Raw genomic sequence first — 23,304 nt, forward strand, 5'->3', positions numbered from 1 at the left:
GGTTGGCCCCTCCGTGGGCCTGGAGAAGCAGCGGCTGCCTTGACGTCTCCTCAGCGGGAAGGAGGTCCCGAGGACCGGAAAGGACAGGAACGAAGTCGGCCACCCTGAGCGCGGGAGGTCGCGAGCTGAAGCCGTGCAGCCCCCTCTTCCCACCGATTTTTCCCTCTACTTCGAGGGAGTCGGTGACTCCCCCAGCGGCGCGTTCCCGTCGTCATCCTGGAGGGCAGACGCCCTCTTGGAATTTCATGGGGCTGGTGAATGAGTACAGGTTGCTCATAACCCAGAACGTGAATACAGTTGAAGGACCACAACCCCCAGACCAAACAAATCTAGATGTTTCTTGCTGTTGAGAACATTGACCTGTTCAGTACAAATTAAATATAAATCCATAAACTCCTGTGTGCCAGGGAGTGCATCTTGCTGATAAAGGAAAAACTGAGGGGAAAAATGGAGTTTCTACTACATCTTACTAAGATAAATTTCATGTTAGCAAATTTTACTTAATCATTATCATTATACTTAATAGCCATATACTTCCTTTTGGAGTGAAATATTACAATCTTACAATTTAGAGGATTTTGAGCATTAAAGGTCGAGTTCTGGCACTTTAAATCTATAGTGGACCTTAGTTTCTTCTTCGAACTTAGCGAGCTGTCAAATTTGGGTAACATTTGGAAGATATGATGGGATCCAGCTTTCAGTGACCAAATCAAGTCTGATTATGGAGAATGTTTTCTCTGAGATCAAGAACATCTTACAAGACTCCTGCCTGGTATGGTTCAGTGGATTGAGTGCCAGCTTGTGAACCAAGGAGTTGCTGGTTCAGTTCCACACGCCTTGGTTGCAGGCCAGGTCCCCAGCAGGGGGTGCTCAAGAGACAACCACAGAGATGTTTCCCTCTCCCTTCCCCTCTCTAAAAATAAAATTTTTTAAAATAATAAATTAATTAAAATTAAAAAGAACATCTTAGAAGAGACATAAAGCAATATGATTTTTTTACTATACATGATTGGGATGATGGTCAAGTCTTGTTTTGCAATGAACAAACAAGACATTTTTATCTACTGTGTCTTCTTCTTTGCAATCTTTTACACTCCCTTGGTACAGAACTCTCAGTTCATTTCAGAAGCAACAAAAATTTATGGAGCACCCACTATGCTAGGCACTGCTCTAGGCACTTGGAGTATAGCAATAAATAAAACAGACAAGATTCCTTACTCTTGTGAGGAAGAGAGACAATAAAGAAAGAAAATTTAAAAAAAAAACATACTGTGTTGCATAGTAATAAGTGCTTGAGGTGAAAACAAATCAAGAGAAAGAGGACTTCGGATTTTAGACAGTGTGATAGAGTGACCAGAGAAGGAGACAGTGCAGTTACGTGACAAAGTGAGCAGATTGGTAATGCAGCTATCTGGTATTCCAGGCAGAAAGCCAGTGCAGAGTCACCACAAGTTGCCATGTTCCTGGGAGCTTGGAAGTAAAGAAGGTCTGTGTAGCTGGAGCAGAGGACAGTAGTGGGAAATAAAGTTAGGTGACAATGACTAGGGCACCTAGGGCCTTGTAGACCACTGTGAGGAATTTCACTTTAAGTATGATGTGACTTAACGTTTTGATAGGATTGCTTTGAATGCTGTGTTGATAACAGGCTGAATGGAACAAGGGTAAAACTGAGGAAGATCAGTCAGAACCTATGGCTGGCCTGGACCAGGATAAAAGCAGTGGAGATGATGATAAGTAGCCAGATTTTGGACATCTTTTAGAGACAGCCAACAGGATTTGCTGACAGATTGAATATATATAGAGAGAGAAAAAATGCAAGGATTACATCCGTGGGGATATCAGTCTTAACAGTAGAACAGAATGGCACTCAATGGAATAGCAGATTCCATTGAGGAATCTGCTCAATGTACTCTGAAAGGAACATTAGAAAAGTAGTTACTCGTTCCTGTGGGTCCTGTATGGGGACCAGTACTAAACTATTGGTAGTGTGGATGGAAAAGAAAAAGTAGTGAAATATAAATGAGACAATGAGATGTTGTTATAGATAGGGTATGAAGGTGGGAGATGGAGGGAAGGGGGTGCCAATGAAGTGCCAGGTTTCTGCCCAGGGCTAACCTCAGAAGGAGAAGAGAACAAAAGGATTTTAGGACATTGTCAACAATACCAGCTCTTCATACCTGGGATTTTCCCACAGGCTGAAATATACATTTCACAGAATCATAGAATTTTACAATGGGAAAAGAATTCTGAGATCAGCTACAATAACCTCATTTTATTGATGTGAAAACAAAACTAGAAAAATTAAATGTTTGCCTCAGATTATATTCCTTGTTAGTGGGAGACTAGTCTCAGAACTGGAGTATTCTATTCTCCTTTTGAGCCTTTTTTTGCTGTGGCACATTAAGGATCCTTCTGACATGAGTCCAGAGTGTTTCTAACAGTCATTTTGAAAACCATCCACGTTCCTTACAAAGTACTCCCCTTTTCAATGCCATTTCACATATTTGAATTGCAGCAGAGAGAAAGCCTCAATGAGGTGCTGTAAGAGCTGTAATTTGCCTTTTTATCAAGAAGGGTACATTCCAGAATCAACAATGTGCAGGCAGCATCAGCAGTAGCAATACACAGTAACGTGTGAACTTCAAATGCACATCCTTAACTATAGACGCTTTGCATTTACATCTGTTTTCTAGAAATTCCTGGACTTCTGGGAGTTTTTTAGGAATCCAGATTTCACAGCTATAATTCTTCAGACATTGCTCTCAATAAGGCTAATACAATTTTACATAGTAAAGATATTTTGCCCCTTGCAATTGTGTTTTCAGTGGAGAAAATCGTTGATTAGGGAGTTACTCATGTCTTATCAACAATCATTTTAAAAAATGTAACATTAAAAATGTTTTAAAGAAAGTAATAAGACATTATTCTGATCTAACCTCACAGCTCTCTAGATGTTAGTTTTCTCATCTGAATATGAAGAAATCGGAGTAATTAAATTCCACGGCTTCTTTTAGCCCTACAGTTTCATGCCACATGGGCAGAAGGAAATACACCAAGTAGGACAATAGGTATGTAGATGATTTCCCTTCTTTAAAAATATTGATCTTTATTGCTACATTCTTATTTAAAAACTCCTAAAGGAAGTATTAGCATATTAGTATTATATAAAATCATCATTACCATAAAATAAAATTTTATGCCTGACCACTGCTTTCAAAGAGAGGCTAGGGTCTTGTGCTATTTTTACTTTCTCTTGCTAGAATCATATCAAATTTAAAAATGTGAATTATCTAATAAAGGGTTGTCCCAGAAAGAACCAAATGGAACAACTAAGTTGTCCCCACTGCACCACCACCACCACCAAGTAATGTAGAGAATTAGTATCACAAATCTAATAAAAAAGAGTCAAGCTGGGAAATTTAGTGTCCTTAAGCTTAGCACTTGTTCCTATATGTTGTTATTACCTGGATTTGGAAGTCCTCTGAAACCTTGACAGCTAGCCAAAATGAGTCTTTTATTCTCGGCAATGCTACCCTTTGACTTCTGTTGGCTGTCTTTACAAGGCTTTCTGTATCTGCCTCTCTAGACCTAGAACTTTATGTTACTTCTAAAACTGGGTCTTACCTTCAGCCACTTTCAACTTTACGTTTAACTACCCTTTGCAATTATCAATTTTTACTTGGCTGATACTAAGATTTTGCTTTTAGAATTCAGTAAAAATTTACTGAGGACTCTTATTATAAGGTATCTACCAATATATATCTAATATGGAAACATCTGCATCCCTTTCTGCACCACATGGGAGCCAAGGGATCCTCAGAAACACCACGTCTACTCCATGTCTAAGTCGGTCACGCTGCTCTTTTGCTGTGGCCATTCCAAGCTGATGCAGAGGTTCCCTGCAAAGATGATTTTTCAAGAGTCCTAAATGGAAACGGGGACCTACTCTCTCTGTTCAGTCTACCAAATGCTCCATTTCCAGGTCATGACATCTGGGACCTTACTCTGCATCATCTCTTCCCTATCTTCTGGGTTGGTTTCTTGATGGCCCTACTGACCCTTTTCGTTGGTAACAATAAGCTTTTAGCCTCAGGGTGCAAGGTAAACAGGATTTATGGGGAAGGAGGGAATGAAAAATACATTGTTTGAATTATTTTCTCAAGAGAGCAGTTTAAATAAAATTCTTACGATTAGACCAATACACAAAGGATTAAGGGGGAAAAGGAAATGTCCTGCTCTATATGGAGGATGGCCATGTAAATATATCTCCTCTCCCTCTTGGAACACCACTTAATTGACAAAGAAAGAATAAAAGGGAAATAAGCTCATAAATATTATGGAAACAAAATATGAGCCCTCGTTGGGCATAATAGTAATAAATTGCAACTAGAGAGTGATGGGATCAAGGTGAGACTGAAAGGAGGTGAAGAGAGCAGAAGAAATAGGACAGAAGTAGCTGCTGCCTAAAATACTGAGGTTCCTGTGGACACACATACAGCCAATAGACCTGGGAAACAGTCGGGCCTCACAAATACCTGGTTTAATTATGGAAGGTAGGAAAGAAGTGTGGAGATGAAAATAGACATTAATTAAAAGTCAAAATTTCATCCTTTTTTCTTCCTGCCCCTAGAATTTCAGGCAGCTAGGCCCTATCCCACAGAAAGAGGATATTTGGGTTCTTTTCTGGAGAAATAAAATGGCCCTGCCACAAAGGTCTTTGCATTCTAACATTTGTAGGTCCTACAACAAAAAAGCCAACTCATCTCACAGGGAAGCCTGCCAGGCAATGGGCCCTAATTCTTCACACAGACTCCTCAGTGCTTTTTTCTTTTAATATATTATTCTTAAATATAAATGTGCAACCAAGCATCACTAGAAATTTTAGGAAAAATTGCAACATGAGAGACAGTATATAAACAGAAAAATAAAACCCTAAAGAAAGTAAATAATTCAGGAGATAGATGAACACTTTAAGCACCAACACTTAATACCATCAACAGATATCTGAGAGGAGATATTGCCTCCATAAATCAAAAAAGGATGCTATGAAAAAGAAACAATTAGAGAGAGCAATAAAGAGCTCCTGGTATTTAAAGACAGGGGTTGCCAAGTAAAATATTCAGAAGAAAGGGAGGTAAAGTTGAGCAAATCTCTCAGAAAACATAACGGAAAGACAGAAATGGGGAATAAAAGGTAAAGTAAGAAAGCATCTCTATATGAGAGTCCCAATATCCTGAAAATGTGAATTCTAGGAAGAGCTAATAGAGGAAATGGAGAGAACATCACTCCCCTCAAAAAATGCATGATTTTTTAAAAAAGGAAGGAAAAGAATTTCTCCACTGAAAGAGTATCTCAAGTGCCCCTCAAAAATAATGCAAAGAAGATTCATGCCTCAATATGACATTGTGAAATTTCAGAACATCAAGGATTAAGGGAAGGTCTGGAAAGCTTCTCTTTAAGTGAAAGCAAAGGCCAGTGATAAAGGAATGAGGATCAGACCAGCATCAGGTTTTTCACCACCAACAAGGACTGCTCTAAGACAGTGGGACAATGTCTCAGATAAAAGAAGGCAAGCCAGTTTTATTTTACAATACCACATCCATCTAAAACAGCAATCAAAAGGAAGGGGAGACTACAGGCATTTTTGAACATGAAGGAACTCAGAAAGTATGCTTTTCATATATCTTATCCTAGTAAATTATCACAAAATCTCTAACAAAATAAGAGAATAAACTCTCCTACACACAAAGAACAAACAAAACAAAAGCAGGAAAATAGGGATTAAAGAGGTAGTGAGTCTAGCGCAAGCAAGTAACGAATTTAAGTTTCAGTACCACAGCTGTACATCTGGAACTCAATCTAGACTTAGACTGGAATAGGATTAAGTGGGCTCTGGAAGGAAGCACCTAGGAAAAGATGGAATTTATGATGGAATTTAAGACGGAATTTTCCTCTACAGTTTGGAACAAATCGAGAAGGTAATAAAGGTGGAAAATTCAAGGAAAAATGAAAGGCAGTAAAATATGAAAAACTTGGGAGAATACAGTATTATGGGCCCTTCTGAAAAGATCTACTTGAGAATGAGATCCAGCAAACTCGTGGGGATTGGAGGAGCAGTTGAAAATGGACTGGTAGTAAGCATTAAATACATTTTAATATAGAGAAAACAAAACAATTGTGGGAATTAAGATTTTAAAGAAATCAGACTTTGCCTTATGTTTTCCCATGTCAAATACTTCTCTAATTTTTTTTTTTACTTTAAAGAGTTTATTATCTATAAAAACTTAAACCAAATTATGCTTTTAGTCAAAGCAGGTCTGAACAGGACATTAAATGTCAAGATCCTGTGTGTTTGGCTGGCAATGCTGTTTATCTGATCAGGATTGAAGAACCAGAATTAACAATGTAGACAAAGAACAGATTTAGTGGAGTGAGGAAATGGGAGGGCATGAACAGGAGGTTGTGGTCAGAGAGGAATTTCAGGAGTTTTAAATGATAAATTACCAGGTGTGACCACATTAGCCAGTAGTTGGAGCAGAGGTGGAAGTGACGCAATTGAGACAATTAAGTAATGTGAAGGCAGCATGTCAGAAGATACAGCAAATGGTAAAAACAAACCACGAGCCATTGAAAAAGGATGAAGGGAAAGTCCCAGAAATCAGTAGAAAGGGAAGACGAAAGGCTAGTATAAATAAAATACATATAAATAACAGATTTTTTCCTTATGTTTTCCAAACAGACCTATGAATTCCTAGAGCTTCTATTTCAAATCACTCAGTAGTAGCATTCAAATATTATACTTTACTGATGTGCTTCACTGTTAAACTCACAGTGCTATTAGGCCTCTAAACAAACTGTGGTTCAGAATTTCCATAGTCGTCTCCTCCAAATGTAAAGCATGCACAGACTTGCATTTGAGGGCCTGGTTATCTCATACACGGTTAGTTAATATAACTGAATCGATCTTCTCTCTCAATAAAGACGATTTTCTCAATTATAGTACCATTGATCCTCCCAGTGACAACTTTCATGATGTTTCTGATTTGGAATTACCATGAGAAAATGTAGGGGGGAAAAAACGAATTTCAACCTACTTTCTCTGCTCCCACTTAAATTCCAAACTTTGTTGAATTCTAATGGTAATATTAATAACTAATATTTGAACTGACACTACTGAGTGTAATATAATGATTCATGGCTAGAATGGTCCAGATAAAGGAGAATCACTGTAGCTTTTGTTATGGATGTGGAGAAAATCCTTCCAGGATCATCAGTGATTGGTTTCTCAGGTGAATATTTTTTTAATTTTTAAAATATTTGTATTTATTTATCTTTAGAGGGGAAGGGAAGAGAGGGAGAGAAATGTCAATGTATGGTTGCCTCTTGTGCGTCCCCTGCTGGGAACTGGCCTGCAACCCAGGCATGTGCCCTGACTGGGAATCGAACTGTGGTTGTTTGGTTCGCAGGCCCACGCTCAATCCACTGAGCTACACCAGCCAGGGCTGAATATCTTTATAGTTGAACTTCTGAGCACGCTAACTTTGGATTGAAGGCTTAAAAGAAACTCTGAGTCAAAGAATGAGGTAGGCTGGATAATGGCACCCCAAAGATGTCCATGACCTAGTTCCAAAAACCTATGAATATGTTAATATGGTAAAAGGGACTCTGCAGATGTGATTAACTTAAGGATCAAGATGAGGACATTATCTTGTGTTTTCCAGGTGGGCCCAATGTAATCACAGGGGTTCTTCTACGGATAGAAATAGGCAATGGCGATAAGAGAAGTTGGAGCAATGTGAAGAAGAAGCCACGAGTTAAGGAACACGGGTAGACTCCAGAAGCTAAAAAAGTCCAGAAATTCTCCTCTCACAGTCCCCAGAAATAACCAGTCCTGGCAGCACTTGGAATTTAGCCCAGTGAGACTGATTTTGAACTTTTAAGCTCCAGAAAGGTAAGTCAAAATTTGTGTTGTTTTATGCCACTAAATTTGTAGTAATTTGTTAAGCAGGAAACTAATGCAGTGAGTTTGCAAATAGTTTCAAGGTTTTGATTATTAAATTTCCCATCAGCCATGTTTTAATCTGTTTTAATCTCTGCTTTACATTTACGTTCTTTTTCACGTAAGTAGTCTGTAAACTTTTCCAGGGTCTAGAATACGTCCTCTACCTCTCTCACACCAAGTATCCTGAACCCGATAGATCCAGAAAAGTATACATTAACAATGTTGATGGATTTCAATCAAGTAAGAAGTCACTGAAGAAAAGTTTTATCTGATATTCTAAGAAAAGAATTGCATAAGTTCACTTTGAGCCCTCTGAATATGGTGGAGTATCATATCAATGCATTTTGGAGTTAAAAAAGCATCAAGTAGTAGGTGTGAAGATATCAGAAATTCCTTCTATCTCATACTGAAAGGGCAACTCACTAAGTGTATATGTTATTTTGTGACCAAAAGGAGAGTAGCAACAAGGAAAATTATAGGAAAGAAATAGAAATGTCATACTATATAGATTAATATGCAGACCCCTGAACACAAATCGTGATTAACAATCTTCCTCATTCTTTTTCCATCTTCATTTTATTTCAAGTTTCTATCAGGTTATCCTTTTTTTTCTTAATGGCTTTATTGAAGTATAATTGACATACAATAAAGTGCACGTATTTAAAACATGTAACTTGATAAGTCTTTGAAATCTATAAAACCTGAAAAACCATCACCATGATCAAGATAATTAACGTAGTCATTACCCTCAAAGTTCCCTTGTCCTCTTTTATATCTCCCTTTTCCCACAACCTCCCATCTTAATCTGTTTTATGTCACATAGATTAGTTTTCAGGTGCTTGAAATTTATATAAATGAAATTATACAGTATATACTCCTTTGTTCTTATTTCTTTTACTAGAAATAATTGTTTTCAGATTCATTCATCCTGCTGTGTGTACCGTAACTTATTCTGTAACACAGGCCAGCACTCAATCCACTGAGCCACATCAGCCAGGGCTAGCTGGACATTTTAATGATGTTAATTCTTCCTATCCATGAACACGGTATGCACTTCCACTTATTTGTATCTTCTTTAATTTCTTTCTTCAGTGTCTTATTATTTCCTGAGTACAGGTCTTTTACATCCTTGGTTAGGTTTATTCCTAGGGTTTTTTTTTTTTGAAGCAATTGTTTTCTTAATTTCTCTGTTAGTTCATTATTGGCATATAAAAATGCAACTGATTTCCGGGTATTAATTTTATGTCCTGCTACTTTGCTGAATTCATTTATTAGTGGTAGTAGTTTATTTGGTGCAATCTTTTGGGTTTTCTATGTACAGTATCTAGTGATCTGCAAATAAACACAGTTTTACTTCTTCCTTTCCAATTTGGATGCCTTTTATTTCTTCTTCTTGTCTGATTGCTGTGGTTAGGACTTCCAGTACTATGTTGAATAAGAGAGGTGAAAGTGGACATCACTGTCTTGTTCCCAGTCTTAGGAGAATGCTGTAGTTTATGCCTATTGAGTATGATGCTGGTAGTGAGTCTGTCATATATGGCCTTTATTATGTTCAGGTATGTTCCCTCTATTCCCACTTTGCTGAGAGTTTTTATCATAAATGGTGGCGGATTTTATCAAATGCCTTTTGCCATCTATATGATCATGTAGTTTTTTACCTTCATTTTGTTTATGTGGTCAATCACATTCATTGATTTATGAATGTTGTAGCAACTTTGGGGTCTGGGATAAATCCCACTTGATCATGTGTATGATCTTTTTGATACATTGCTGTATTTAGTTTATTAATATTTTGTTGATGATTTTAGCATCTATGTTCACCAGGAATACTGGCCTATAATTTTCTGTTATTATTATTTTTTTAAGATTTTATTTATCTTTAGAGGGGAAGGGAAGGAGAGAGGGAGAGAAATATCAATGTATGGTTGCCTCTCATGAGTCCCCCGCTGGGAACTGGCCTGCAACCCAGGCATGTGCCCTGACTGGGAATCGAACCACGATCATCCGGTTCGTAGGCCCGCGCTCAATCCACTGAGCTACACCAGCCAGGGCGGCCTATAATTTTCTTTTTTGGTAGTGTCTTTATTTGGTTTGGGAATTAGGATAATGCTGACTTTGTAAAATGGGCTTGAAAGCCTCCCTCCTCTGGGGTTTTTTTGAAATAGTTTGAGGAGACATGCTAGTTATTCTATGATTGTTTGGTACAATTCACCTGTGAAGCCATCCTGTCCAGGTCTTTTGTTTGTTGGCAGTTTTGATTAGTGTTTCAATTGCAATTTTACTAAGTATAATTTGTCTATTCAGATTCTCTGATTCTCTTTGATTTATTTTTGGAAGACTGTATGTTTCCAGGAATGTATCCATTTTGTCCAGCTTGTCTAGTTTGTTGGAATATAGTTGTTCATAATATTTTCCTATATTAGACACTGTCAAGGTGACAGCATAGGTAAATATAGCTGGCATCCTCACACAACTACATCAAAATACAACTAAATTGTAGAACAGCCATCACTCAGAACTGTCATACGTCAAGTTAAATGGAAGTCTGGCAACCATGGAATTAAAGAAACCACATCTATCCAGACTGGTAGGAGGGGTGGAGAGGAGGAACAGGCTTGTCCCACATCCATGTGTGGTGGATAACAACTTGGGAGGGATAGCTCAGGATCAAGCAGCCTTAGCCCCACTCTGGGTCATCTAGTCCAGGGTTTCAGTGCCAGAAAGATAAGTCCCCACTACTTCTGGATGCAAAAACCAGCAGAGACTAAGTTAGTGGAAGAGTAGTCTCAAGCTTGTCCTCTTAAAGAACCCACAGACTTACTCTGACTCACTCTCTGAGTCCCAGTACCAGGGTAGCATATTGAAAGACACCAGTGGCATTTCAGGAAAGAAGTGATGTATCTGGCATCAATAAAAGAGCTGGGGGACAGCTTTCTTCTGAGACAGAAAGGCAGGCAGAGGCCATTGTTCCTTCTCCAGACCACCCCCGCCCCCACCAACAGAACAACAGAGGTGGCAGGCAGGTGCCATACCTGAGACTCCATCAACCTAACACTGTTTGCCCCATCCTGGAGATAACCTGAGGGCCCATCCCACTCAACTTATGGGTCTCTATTAACACAAAGTGTTAATAGAGAGTTTTTTCATATGAATGGCTGGTCTTGGCTCATGCTTTACAAATTCCTATATCATCTCAAACAAGCAACAAATGGCCTCAGTGAGCCCCTACCTGTTGCTAAGTGGCCGCAGGTCAGGCACTAGTATCAGCCAGCCTAGATTCACAGTTAGGTTCATCTGGAATCTCCAAGCCCAGCTAAGCAACAGACAACTCAGGCTGCATAGCTACTCTTGCAGGGTAGTTCTGCAGAATACAGGTAAGGACTGATTTTGGCCTGCACCACCCTGGAAATTCCAGAGCCTTCACACCCACTGGATAACTACAGACAACATCAGAGCATTACCACCCTGCCCCTACACAGCTGGTCCTCCACAAAGGGTGGAGATTGGTGGTCAGTGGTCATAGCCAATCCTTGCAGCCTCCCATTGACCTACCTACCAACAGCAATCAAGTCTCAACTATAAGAGGAGAGTATATTCAGCCTACTTAGAGGGTGCACCTTAAGTACCCAGCTTCAGTGATAGGGGAGAGTGTGCCACTGGACCCCACAGTATGCCTACTACATTAGATCACACTACCCAAACAAGGAGTGATGGCAGCTCTACCTAATGCATAGAAACAAACACAGAGAGGATACCAAAATGAATGAACAGATCAAAACTTCAGAAAAAGAACAAAACAGAAGGGAGATATCAAGCGATCAGATGCAAAGTTCAAAACACTAGTTATAAGGGTGCTCAAGGAATTCAGTGAGGTCCTCAGCAGCTTAAAAAAGATCCAGTAAGAAGCAAAGGATACACAACTTGAAATCAACAATATACAGGGAAACAACAGTAAAGTGGATGAAGCTAAGAATCAAATCAATTTGGAATCTAAGGAAACAAAAACCACCAATCAAAACAACAAGAAAAATGAATCCAAAATAATGAGGATAGTGTAAGGAACCTCTGGGACAACTTCAAGCATTCCAACACACATATCACAGGAAAGCCAAAAGGAGAAGTGAAAAAGCAAGAAATTGGAAATCTATTTGAAAAAATAATGAAAGAAAACATCCCTAATTTATTGAAGGAAATACACATGCAAGTCCAGGAAGTACAGAGTCCCAAACAAGATGGATGCAAAGAGGCCCACTCCAAGACACATCATAATTAAAATGCCAAAACTTAAAAATAAAGAGAGACTCCTAAAAGCAGCAAGAGAAAAGCAGTTAGTTACCTTCAGGGGAGTTCCCATAAGACTGTCAGTTGATTTCTGAAAAGAAACTTTGCAGGCTAGAGGGACTGGCAAGAAACATTCAAAGTTATTAAAAGCAGAGAACTTCAACCAAGATTGTTCTACCCAGAAAAGATATCATTTAGAATTGAAGGGCAGATAAAGTTCTTCCCAGACATGAAAAAACTAAAGGAGCTCATCATTACCAAACCATTATATGAAATGTTAAATGGATTTATTTAAGAAAAAGATAAAAATATGAATAATAAAATGCAATAAACACACATCTATCAACTGTTAATTCTAAAAAACAGTCTAAGCAGACAAGAAGAACAGGGACAAAATCATGGATACCAAGAGTGTTTACACTTGGTATCCATGATTGCCAAAGAGGAGTGGGATGTGGTGGAATGGGTTAAGAGGTGAGGAGATTAAGAAGTACAAATTGGCAGTTACAGAATAGCCATAAGGATGTACAGTACAGTAAATGGAGTAGCCATAGATCTTAAATGTTTGACCCATGGACATGAACAATGGTGTGGACTTGCCTGAGGGAGTGGGGTGTACTGGGTGGAGGGGGAAAGGGGGGAAATTGGGACAACTCTAATAGCATAATCAATAAAATATAATTCAATGTAGTATTTTCTTTCTTTTTTAGATTTTATTTATTTATTTTTTAGAGAGAGGGGAAGGGAATGAGAAAGAAAGGGAGAGAAAGCTCAGTGTCTGGTTGCCTCTCTCACAGCCCCCACTGGGGACCTGGCCCACAACCCAGGGATGTGCCCTGACTGAGAATTGAACCTCGACCCTTTAGTTCACAGGCCCGCTCTCAATCCACTAAGATACACCAGCCAGGGCCAAAGTACTAGTTTTTTTTTTTTTTTACAATCTTTTATATTCCTTTGGTATCATTTGTTACTTCTCTTTCATTCCTGATTTTATTTATTTGGGTACTCTCTCTCTTTTTCTTAATGAGTCTGGTTAAAGGCTTGCCAATCTTGTTTATCTTTTCGAAGAACCAGATCTTGGTTTTATCAATCTTTTGTATAATTTTTTTAGACTCTTTAATTTATGTCTGCTCTGATCTTTATTATTTCTTTCCTTCTACTCACTTTGAGCTATGTTTGTTCTTCTAGTACTTTCAAATGTAAAATTAGATGGTTTGAGCTTTTTCTTGTTTTTAGAGATGGGCCTGTAATGCTATGAATTTCCCTCTTAGGATTGCTTTCTTGGTGTCCCTCAGATTTTGGATTGTTCTGTCAGTTTTATTAGTTACAAGGTATCTTTTGAATTCTTCCTCAATCTTGAATGTTGCCCCATTCCCTTCACCAGATTAGGGAAGTTTTCAGTCTTTATTTCTTCAAATGGATTCTTGATCCCTTCCTCACTCTTCTGATATTCCCATGATGTGTATGTTGTTATACTTTGTTGTCCAAAATGTTCCTTAATCTTTCCTCATTTAATTTTTTTTTCCCTTTTCGCTGCTGTGCTGGGTGTTTTTTTCCTACCTCATCTTCCAAATCACTGAGTCAGTCCTCTACTTCATCTAATCTATTGTTTATTCCTTCCAGTGCATTATTTATTTCAGATACAGCACTCTTTATTTCTGGCTGGTTATTTTTTATGGTTTCTATGTCTCTTTTCATGCTGTTGAGTATGCTTACAATCATTACTCTAAACTCTTTATATAATAAATTTCTTGCCTCCGTTTTATCTAGTACTCTGTCTGGAGAATTTTCTTGTTTTCATTTGGAGCCTGTTTGTCTTCCCATTTTGTCTGCCTCTTTGTGTTTGTTTCTATGTATTCGGTAGTTATCTGCAAAAACTCTGGTGCAGACCTTTGTCAGATGCTACTTGTGACTGGCCCTAGGCAACCTGTTTGGAGGTATTAGCAATCCACAGCTTGTGGCTCCCTGTACTGGGCCCGAGTCTGTGCAGAAGGAACAAGGCTGTATACCAAGTCCAACTTTTGCTAGCATTGGACTTGTTGGAGAGTAGCTATCAAGAGCTCCTAGAGATCTGCTTTATTTGTTAAAGATCTGCCTAGAGATCTGCCTTAGTTCTTAATCAATCACTGATATAGCCTCTGGCTGTATTCAGCAGCCTGGCTTAAGCTCCACAGAGTGGGGCAGAGTAATTCCTGTGGGCAGGGCTATTGCTTCCCCTTAGTCTGTGCCATTCAGAGAGAAGTACTGTACCTCAGAAAGATGGCTCTTGCAGCACGGTGAATGACTCAGCACAGGGATCCTGGTGGCTGTTCCTTCAGTTCTACCTCCAGAGCCACTAACCCCAGACTCTCCTCATGTGTCTCTAGTCCACTCTGCCCTCCCTCTGCCGGAGCCAAGGGTAAGTGGCTGCAAATGGAATTTTGTGCACTAGCCCTTTAAGAGGCTGGCTGTGTCTCCAGCTGTCTCTTCCTGGCAGACAGAAATTCTGCTGCTTTTCACAGCTGGATGTTATCTGGGTTCCTTTTCCAGCTCTGGTACTCAAGGCTGGGGAGTCCAGCTTGCAGCTTAGACCCCACAGTTCTCAGGAGGAACCCACCAGCTGCTGAAATTCCTCTAGAACTTCAGCTGATGCCTGTGGGAGCCCAGCCAGCCCTCTCATGCCTCCTCCATGCTTCCTACCAGTCATGTTGTGGTGAAGTAGTTTCTTCTGTCTGTGTTTGGTTACACGGCTTCTTTCCAACTAGTGTTTGGTTGGTTATCCAGAATGATTTCTCTATAATTTAGTTGTAATTCCAGATTTGTCCTAGGAGGAGGCTAGTATAGCTTCCACTTACTCCTCCACCTTCTTAGTTCCCTCTCAATTGTTGCAACATACTAGTGCACACTGACTTGGGCCTTGGGTCCTGTGCCCTCTACTTAGCAGGCTCCGTGGCCTGGAATAAGTCACAACTTTCCTAAGTTGCGGTTTTCTCATCTGTAAAATGGTGATAATAGTTCTTGCCTCATAAAGGCAGTATGAGTCTGGTTTAAAAGCTTTGAAAATAAATAAAACCAGGCTCATAAGGTAGGTCTAGTTTGGGCAACATTGCTCGTTTATATTTCGGTACTCAGCTTATTAAATAATGTGCTTTCAGGTTAACTTTTTCTGTGCTTATAATTGCACTTACATCATCATTCATGCACAGCTCAACTAAAAAAGTCTGTGTCACCCATGAAGACGGCAAAGTGAAGTAGCACCACCACCGAAGCACCCAAAATCCCAAGCATGGCCTTGCCTGTAGTTAAATCAGAATTTTATAAGTAAATTATGAACCACAACAAGAACAAAGACCCTAAACTCGCCAGTGTGAATGTTATCAATTCTGTGACAAAAATGAAGTGCCAGGGACCTAAATAACATACACATCATTTGGGGATTTTTAAAAAATGCATAATCTGATTCATTAAGTCTGGAGTAGAGGATCAGATTCTGCATTTGCAGAATTTTAAATACAATATTTTGATGTTTTCACACTAAATACCAATGATAAATACACCGAAACTGTTTGTAAAAGTTTAAGGTGTATAGAAAACAATAGTCATGTTTGCAAAATGATTTATTTACATTTTAAGCTCATATTTAAAATTTCTAAGATACAATGGCTGAGATGAAATATACAAGGCCGATATAAACACATACACATTAATCTGTATCTGAGAAGATTCCTAGAGACAGCTTTAGACGAACTCAGGTTTTACTTCACAAAACCAGTGTTCCCTTAAATCATGCTGTGATGTCTTCCCATAAGAATAAATTTAACATATCTTTCAGCAACACTGAGAAACAGAAAGCTAACTTGGATTTATTATTAAACAGCTATTCATATGCCATAATACCAATCCTATTTTACAGTTTTGAGATGTTTAAATAGGTCCAAACATGATATAATGAAAACTTATAATGAATAAGTTTTAAATATGGAATGCTTTGGTTATTCGGTTTTGACATGGTTTTTGGCTTACTTGTATGATTATATCATTCCAATGAGTCATTCCAGATAATCTGTTCAAAACCAGCCTTGCTTAATACTATTTATTACAAAGCACTTAGTCTTCCCTTGATTGGGGATACCTTTAAAATGCTGACAGTAGCAACACATTTCACTTTTCCTTCACTCAGGAAAAAAAAATCACAAAAATAAGAAACTCATTTAACATAAAATCTGCTGTGAAGTCTCATTCATTCTTTAAAAAAAGTTCCTCATAATAATAGTATCGGCCTTGGGTATTGGTACATTATTGAAATACTAGGCCTGTAACAGCTCCTCTGATACCATGAAAGCCTGTGACTTGGTGATCCATTTATGTAAAGGATGCTTAAGATTAAATATATCAGAAATGCATTTGAAGCTTCTGGGGAGCATTCACATTTAAAACAGTTTTAAAATCTGAGTTTATTAAATTTTAGAAAAATAAATAAAATACTATGGTGGTTCTACCCCTCCCCTTCTACTTTTTCTCCCTTCACAAATATGAGTTTAAGAGCCCAGGTTTCTAAAAAGCAGAGGAAAGTGAAATAGAACCCAAGTTTTACTATCCACGTTTTCCCCTTCTTAGTGCAACATACTATTATCACAAAAGCAAATTCTCTTTCCTTGGAATGAAGATCCCATCTTCTATGACTTAATTTAAATAACTATTCTTAGGAAGTCAAGTGGAAGTTTAACCAGTGCTTTTAACAAACAAGTGGCTATAAATGTCTATAAAATTATACATAACTTGTGATTTTTTAAAGAGTACTATTATAAAGTCTAAAAGCAGTATCTAATCACTTAATTTTAAGTTTAATCTCTTTAAAAGGTCTTTTGATTAAAAAAACTTTTAAAGAAAGATTTTATTTATTTATTTTTAGAGAGGAGAAGGAAGGGAGAATGAGGGGGATAGAAACAGTAATGTGTGGTTGCCTCTTGTGAGCCCACTACTGGGCACCTGGCCCACAACCCAGCCTTGTGCCCTGACTGGGAATTGAACTCACAACCCTTTGCTTTGCAGTCCAGCACTCAATCCACTGAGCCCCACCAGCTAGGGCTAAAAAGGTCTTTTAAAAAGCTATAAGCTATATTATCAATTGCCAGTTAAATTCTATTGTAAACCACTTCATAAAAATAAACTGCCACACTAATATATCAGTTTAAGGTAACCACATTTCTCACATTGATTTTTTCCCCAGTCTTATAAATGCAGTAAAGCAAGAAATGAAGCACCTAGACGTTGGTCAAACAAACTTTCATCTGAGCAGCATTTTGATTGTTGAGAAAGGGATTCTAAATGCAGTCTGTAACATTCCAGAAAGTCATATTCACATTCACTGTACAGGATTTTATACACACATAAATACAGATTTATGAGAAATACACAAATTAACCTACACTTTTCATAATGTAAAAATTACAACATGAGCCCATGCTAAGGTAAATATTTGAGGAATATTCTTGGTGTTCATTTCTGATGGCAATAATGTTGAGTAAATTATATATCACATAATTATACCATAGACACTTAGTTTATTTATGACCTTAACCTAGGCCTAACCACAGTTTTAAGTGAAAAAGAGTCTCTGTTAAATCCAAAGCGGTAAAAGTAGTTATATTTACTAGCAATCTTTGGAAAAGAAAGATGAGGGAAGGTGTGATAGCAGATATCAAATGCTTTGAAGTGTACTTGTAGGGAAGGGTTAAAATTCCCTTTCTAAGAGGAAATCGGGACTTTCTGATAAAGGCTGTCCAGACGTGAAAAGGCTTGCTTCATGAGTGTGAACTCCCAGTCCCATACACAACCATGCCTTGTCAGGGCTCTTGTAGTGAGGACTCCAGTTTTGGCAATTGGGACACCGTACACAGTTAGGCCTGGAGGAACTCTGAAATTCCTGATGCAACTTGTATCGAGATTGAGTTTCTGACATATGACTTCTTAGGCAGTTTACTTCATCTTTCACAGTTTGCTTCATCTTTCGTTCCTGCCAATAAAGCAGTGTTTCATTTTGCTGTTGTACTGCTTGTGAATGAGTGGGTTTGGCCTTCCTGGGATATAGCAAAGTTTATTTTTCTTATCTAATTGCTCTCTCACAAAAACAAATAGGTGGCTGTGATAGTCTGTGTTAGTGCCCTACACTTACTAAGTCCTCCACCAACTGCTGGCTAATGAAGGCTACTTTGCAGATTCTACTCGGAGGGTAAAAAAGTTATTGAATCTAAAATGTGCATTGCTCCGTAAAGTTCTGGTATTGAGACTAAACGGGAAATGCTCCTTGGCACTCTTTTTCCCCAGCTGGCATGCCAGTACTTACTTTATAGAAACTGTGTCACAGTAAGAAGTTCTTATGATCAGGTTTGAGGTGTAGAGGAATAGGAAGTATGGAAATTTTGATCTATTTAAACAAATAAGCACATAATAACTATTCCACAATTTAGAAGAGGATTTAAATGGTAAAATCAAGGCCTTTTTTCAGAAGATTACATTCACTAACAGTGTAGAAATAAAAATCTCACTATGGCTCTAAATATAAGACAAATAAATAAGGTCATGTGGTTTATACCTTTTAAATTCTTACAAGGCCCTGTGTTATTTCAGGAAGACAGTTTAAAGTATTGTTCCCTGAGTTCTTGAGGCAACCCCAAATGCAATCGCATGAATTCCCAGACTTTTGAGAGAGAGAAACCCACCTGGCGTCCTTCTCTCTCTTCTAAGGGTAGCTGTTCTCCAAAGTGGTTTGTTCAGTGCTTTCCTTATAGTTCAAATGCTTTAAGAATGTGGCTTTATCCATTGTTAGAAGACAAGTTCTCAAGTAAAACTTACAAGAAGAAAAAGGAGTGCTATTTAAGGAAAGTAAAGCTTCAGAACGAGTTAACAGTGCAGCTGAGTAAATCAGTTGTATGTCTGTAATACATCAAGAGTGATAATACTGTCATAGGTCTCGGAAGGTAGAGTTCTATGGATTGTCTTTTTTGCCCTCAGTGGTTATTAAGCCCAGTTTCTGTTGCCAAGTAGGAAGCCTAACAGTTAATTCAAAGAATAAAACTATTAGAAACAGAATGACTTTTCCATATTTAAATGTTAAGAAGGCATACATTTGGTTTAAAAGAAAGATCAAAACAACAAAATTCATTAGCTATCGAACTGAAAACAGCTAGAATTTAATAACTATCTCAAAAAACTCATTCAAAACTGGTGTTTCAAGGTTCTTGAACTGTTTTCAATATCTACCTTCTTGGTGGTTCTTAGAATCTTCTTAAAATTTCAAAAGTTAGGAATACTTCAAACAGTGAAACACGTGACTGCAACTCCATTAGAGTCCGTTTAGAAAAACTCATTACAGTGAATGGAGACTTCAGTTCTGTTGCTGGCGGTCCTAAGTTAGGCTTAACTTGAAGCCATTAAAGGTTTTTTTAACTTAATAATTTAAAAAAAGGTTAAAAGAACCTACTGAAATGTTCCATCCATTCCAGTAAAGTGCACAAACACGAGTGTATCCTTTGGCTTTGCTATGACCTCAAGGGAGGCGTAGAAGTCAATGGTGCTGGTGTCAGACTCCTGACTATGTTGCTGAGGCTGGCAATCTTCTCTTCTAGGAGGTAATTTTTCTTCTCCGCTGTTTTCTGTCGCCGTTCAGTCATTTCCAGAGCTTTCAACAACTGGGCATTTTCAACATACAAATCCTTCACCGTTGTATCTGCTTTAGTATTCTTGCCGAGCTAGAAACAGAATCAGAAACATCTTGACTCCATTTCTGTCATTCTTTGAAGTTAAAGTCTGACAATATGGACAGTTGTTTACAAAGGCAAATGGCTTCTATCAGTTATATTCTCTTACTTTACAATACAGATTTAATATCAGACTGGCATCAGAGTATGCCACAGAGAGACAAGTGGAGCACATCCACTTATTCCAAACTGCTTCTTTACATAATGTTTATAGAACTCACTGACAAAAAGAACAAACTGATATTGGAGGGTTCAGAAATGAAAAGTGTTTTTCCACCTAAATAAATCAGGTACTATTCCTTTATTCATTCTTGAAAAATATTAAATACTTTTATAACTTAAATTTCTGAGTTGTAGGGTGTAAACTGTGTTTAACTCCATTCTTAACAGATGCTTTATCTTCCTATTCATAACTACAACCTACTGACTATTTAAAATGTGGCTCATAGCAAAGAAATAAGACCTGGGCAGTTACTTTTCCTTAACTCTTCCTCTTTACATCCTGCCTTTTCTAGAAGATGTTTATTCTAATATTTATGGTTAGAATATATAGTTTAGGATAGGGTGGGAAAACTTGTCAGCGGCCTTTGGGTAATTTTATTATTGCTTTTGTCAGTATTTTCTAATCCCTCTTTCCTCATTATACCTTTAACTCATTTACACATAATTTCAAGCAGGACAGCTAAAAGTATAAAGGCTGAGGGGGATACAGAGTGGCTAACTGATTTATTAGCATTTCATAGGTTAATGATGAAGCCCAGAACTTAGATGACGTGCAAGTGTAACATACTAGCCTACTCTCTATTGAGCCATTCTAATACAACTTTCCCTGCCTCCCTCCCTTCCATTAAAAGATACTTGGATGGTTCTTTATCACCTAAAGAATGGAATTCAAACTCCAAAGCTCAGCATGTTAGGCCCTCTACTGCCAGCTCCTCCCTATCTCTCTAGTTTCTTCTCCTGCTTCTCCCAGGACAGTGTTACGCCAAACTATTAATGCCAAAGTGTTCGCAGATGTTCATGCCCCAAATATTATCATAACTGCATGATGTTTCCGTAGTTTGGAATGCGCACCGCCCCCCTGCCCCGCCATTTCTTCACCTGTTAAAACCTTACTCAATGCACAATACTAGGTTTAAGAGGCCTTTAGGAAACTTTCTTTAAATTCTCTGGGTTGCAACAGGTATTCCTTCTCACATTCCTCTCTACTGAAAATAGAGGACCCCATTTTCTTTATTCTTGAAATTATTACTGGTCAAATGCTCAACACTTTAGAGGTGAACTATACTACACGTGGGCAGCAATTTTATTTTGTTCACTGCTGTACCTCTAGTGCTTGCAGCAGGACCTGGCACAGGTCACTCTGTACAGCAGTACATAGTAACTATGTACTGAATAAAATAATGATTAAAGGGTTAAATCAAGTAAGTGGTCTTTTTTAATAGGACCTTTTGTTTCCATTGTGTATATTACGATATAGGACAAAGGAAAGGTCCTGTCTACCTCTGAATGAAGACCCTCTCGGGATTATTCTCCTTAAATTTTGCTTATCTAGAAAACCAGGTTGGGCAACTTCTTCCTGCCAACCCCTACCAGTTTTCCTCAAACTTTCCCAGAAAGCAGCCCTTCTTCGCATGTCTGTTTAGTGGCTGTACACACCATTTCTGAACATGGAGGCCGCACCTGCCACCAGAAGGTGAAAAGGTCCAGGCCACTTAGTGGACACAGTTCAGAGTCTGGCTTCTAGTTCAAAGCACAGCCTTTTGAATCTGGCTATAGCTATAAAGTACTTTTTGAAGTTATCATAGCTGTCACAACCAGGAAAGCCAGAGTTCTATATATTATCCTCCATTTTTTTACCAATGTAAATTTTCTGTTTATTTAAGTAGGACTGTTTCCTGTCTTGAGCCAAAAAAAAAAATCTCTGATACTGTTAACAAATACACATTTTTTAAATTGTGGACAAACATATGCCTTAAAGGAGCTTTAGAAAAAATAATGCAGAAAACAGAATTCATATTTTTGAAGTGGTATGGGGGAACATGAATCCTAACTTCTTTTATACATTGATAGTAGAATTGGCCCTTATCAGAAAATAGTTAACGAGTTAATGGCAAGAAAGGAATGTAAAATGAGTTCAAAGTGGAAGGTAGGATGGGCGGGTAGAGATGACCTGGGAGTCTCACTTGTTCTTTGAGCTGATTCACTTTCTCTTGAAGAAGCCTCTTCACCAGTTTCAGTTTCTGTTCAACTTCCATCATTCGTTCCTCCATGACAGTTACCAGTTGCTCCTGGTTTTCCTGAAGGGAAGAAAAAAAACATGTATTATCATTTGAAAATCATGGCACACTGAAGTGAAAACACTAACAGTTTATTGTCCCCATAAGGTGCCTAAGGGAAAGACCGCAAATGTTTGCCTCTGTAACAGGAAGGGTGGATTTCTTATGAAATGGGAGTTCTGAACACTGCATGGGTTGTACATGTTAGAAAAGTAATCCTATCAGAGAAAGAATCGAAGATAAAACAAAAAAGAATCTTACCTGTGTTACAATCTTCCCCTGAGATAAAGCAAAATTCTTAAAACCCACAATTTAATACCTGTGGGCACTTTTAGTAAAATAGGTATCCAAAGTAAGCTAAAAGATGCTTATCAACCTTCCATCTGTGATTTGGGTTTTTGCAATACTGTGTCTCTCTTAACAACAAAACAAAAACTGAGTTTGTTCTGGGCTGTCTAACATTTCCACTAAGCTTGAAGTATGCATATCTGTTTTTCTTTTAAAATGGCTGCTGACTGTGAGGGTGTTAGTGTTTCTTCACGATATTAGCCTCTTCCTGCCAGTTGTTTTATTCATCTGTTTCCAGTTTGACTCGTTCGTGTGAAGCAAACGTCGGGCTGGAGGACTTGTTTATCAACCGAACAGATTTAAAATTAAGAATCTTTTCCCCACAAACAACTGAAATAGGGCAGCAAAAGAGCCCTGGCTTCTTTTTGTCTCCTCACATTACAGCGCAAGTGACGGCCCCTCCCCACAGTCCACTAAAATATTCACATAAGGAATTTCCAATTTAAAAAAATTCTTCAAATGTTAAGTACAACTCAGTTGTTAGTGGCTGATGGTATAACCAGCCTTTAAAAATCACATAGAATGACCAAACATGAGTTGAAAGCCAATGTAGTACGAAATAATAGCATTTATTCAAACATAAAAGAAACAACTAAACCATATGATTACTTTGAAGATGAAAACTGTAGTAGGCAAAAGTATAATGCAGAAAGTA

At 38.2% G+C, this 23,304-nt stretch overlaps 1 protein-coding gene across 6 annotated transcripts in view; it reads right to left on the minus strand.

Annotated features, from left to right (window-relative positions):
- Positions 1 to 17,494: 17,494 nt before the first annotated feature.
- Positions 17,495 to 23,304, minus strand: part of NIN (ninein) — a 93,334-nt gene continuing 87,524 nt past the window's right edge. For 5 of the 6 annotated variants that reach the window (XM_037054280.1, XM_037054273.1, XM_037054272.1 and 2 more), the window contains 2 exons: positions 22,209 to 22,322; positions 17,495 to 20,013 (listed from right to left, as the gene is read on the minus strand). In XM_037054280.1, coding sequence (XP_036910175.1) covers positions 19,804 to 20,013; positions 22,209 to 22,322 — 324 coding nt within the window. In that variant the 3' untranslated portion in view covers positions 17,495 to 19,803. Of the gene's footprint in view, positions 20,014 to 22,195; positions 22,323 to 23,304 lie in introns of all 6 variants that reach the window. The other variant, XM_037054275.1, reaches the window with a different exon arrangement.

The sequence above is a fragment of the Sturnira hondurensis genome, unplaced genomic scaffold, assembly GCF_014824575.4.
Source record: "Sturnira hondurensis isolate 20B ecotype Veracruz unplaced genomic scaffold, ASM1482457v3 Scaffold0008196, whole genome shotgun sequence".
NCBI lineage: Eukaryota > Metazoa > Chordata > Mammalia > Chiroptera > Phyllostomidae > Sturnira > Sturnira hondurensis.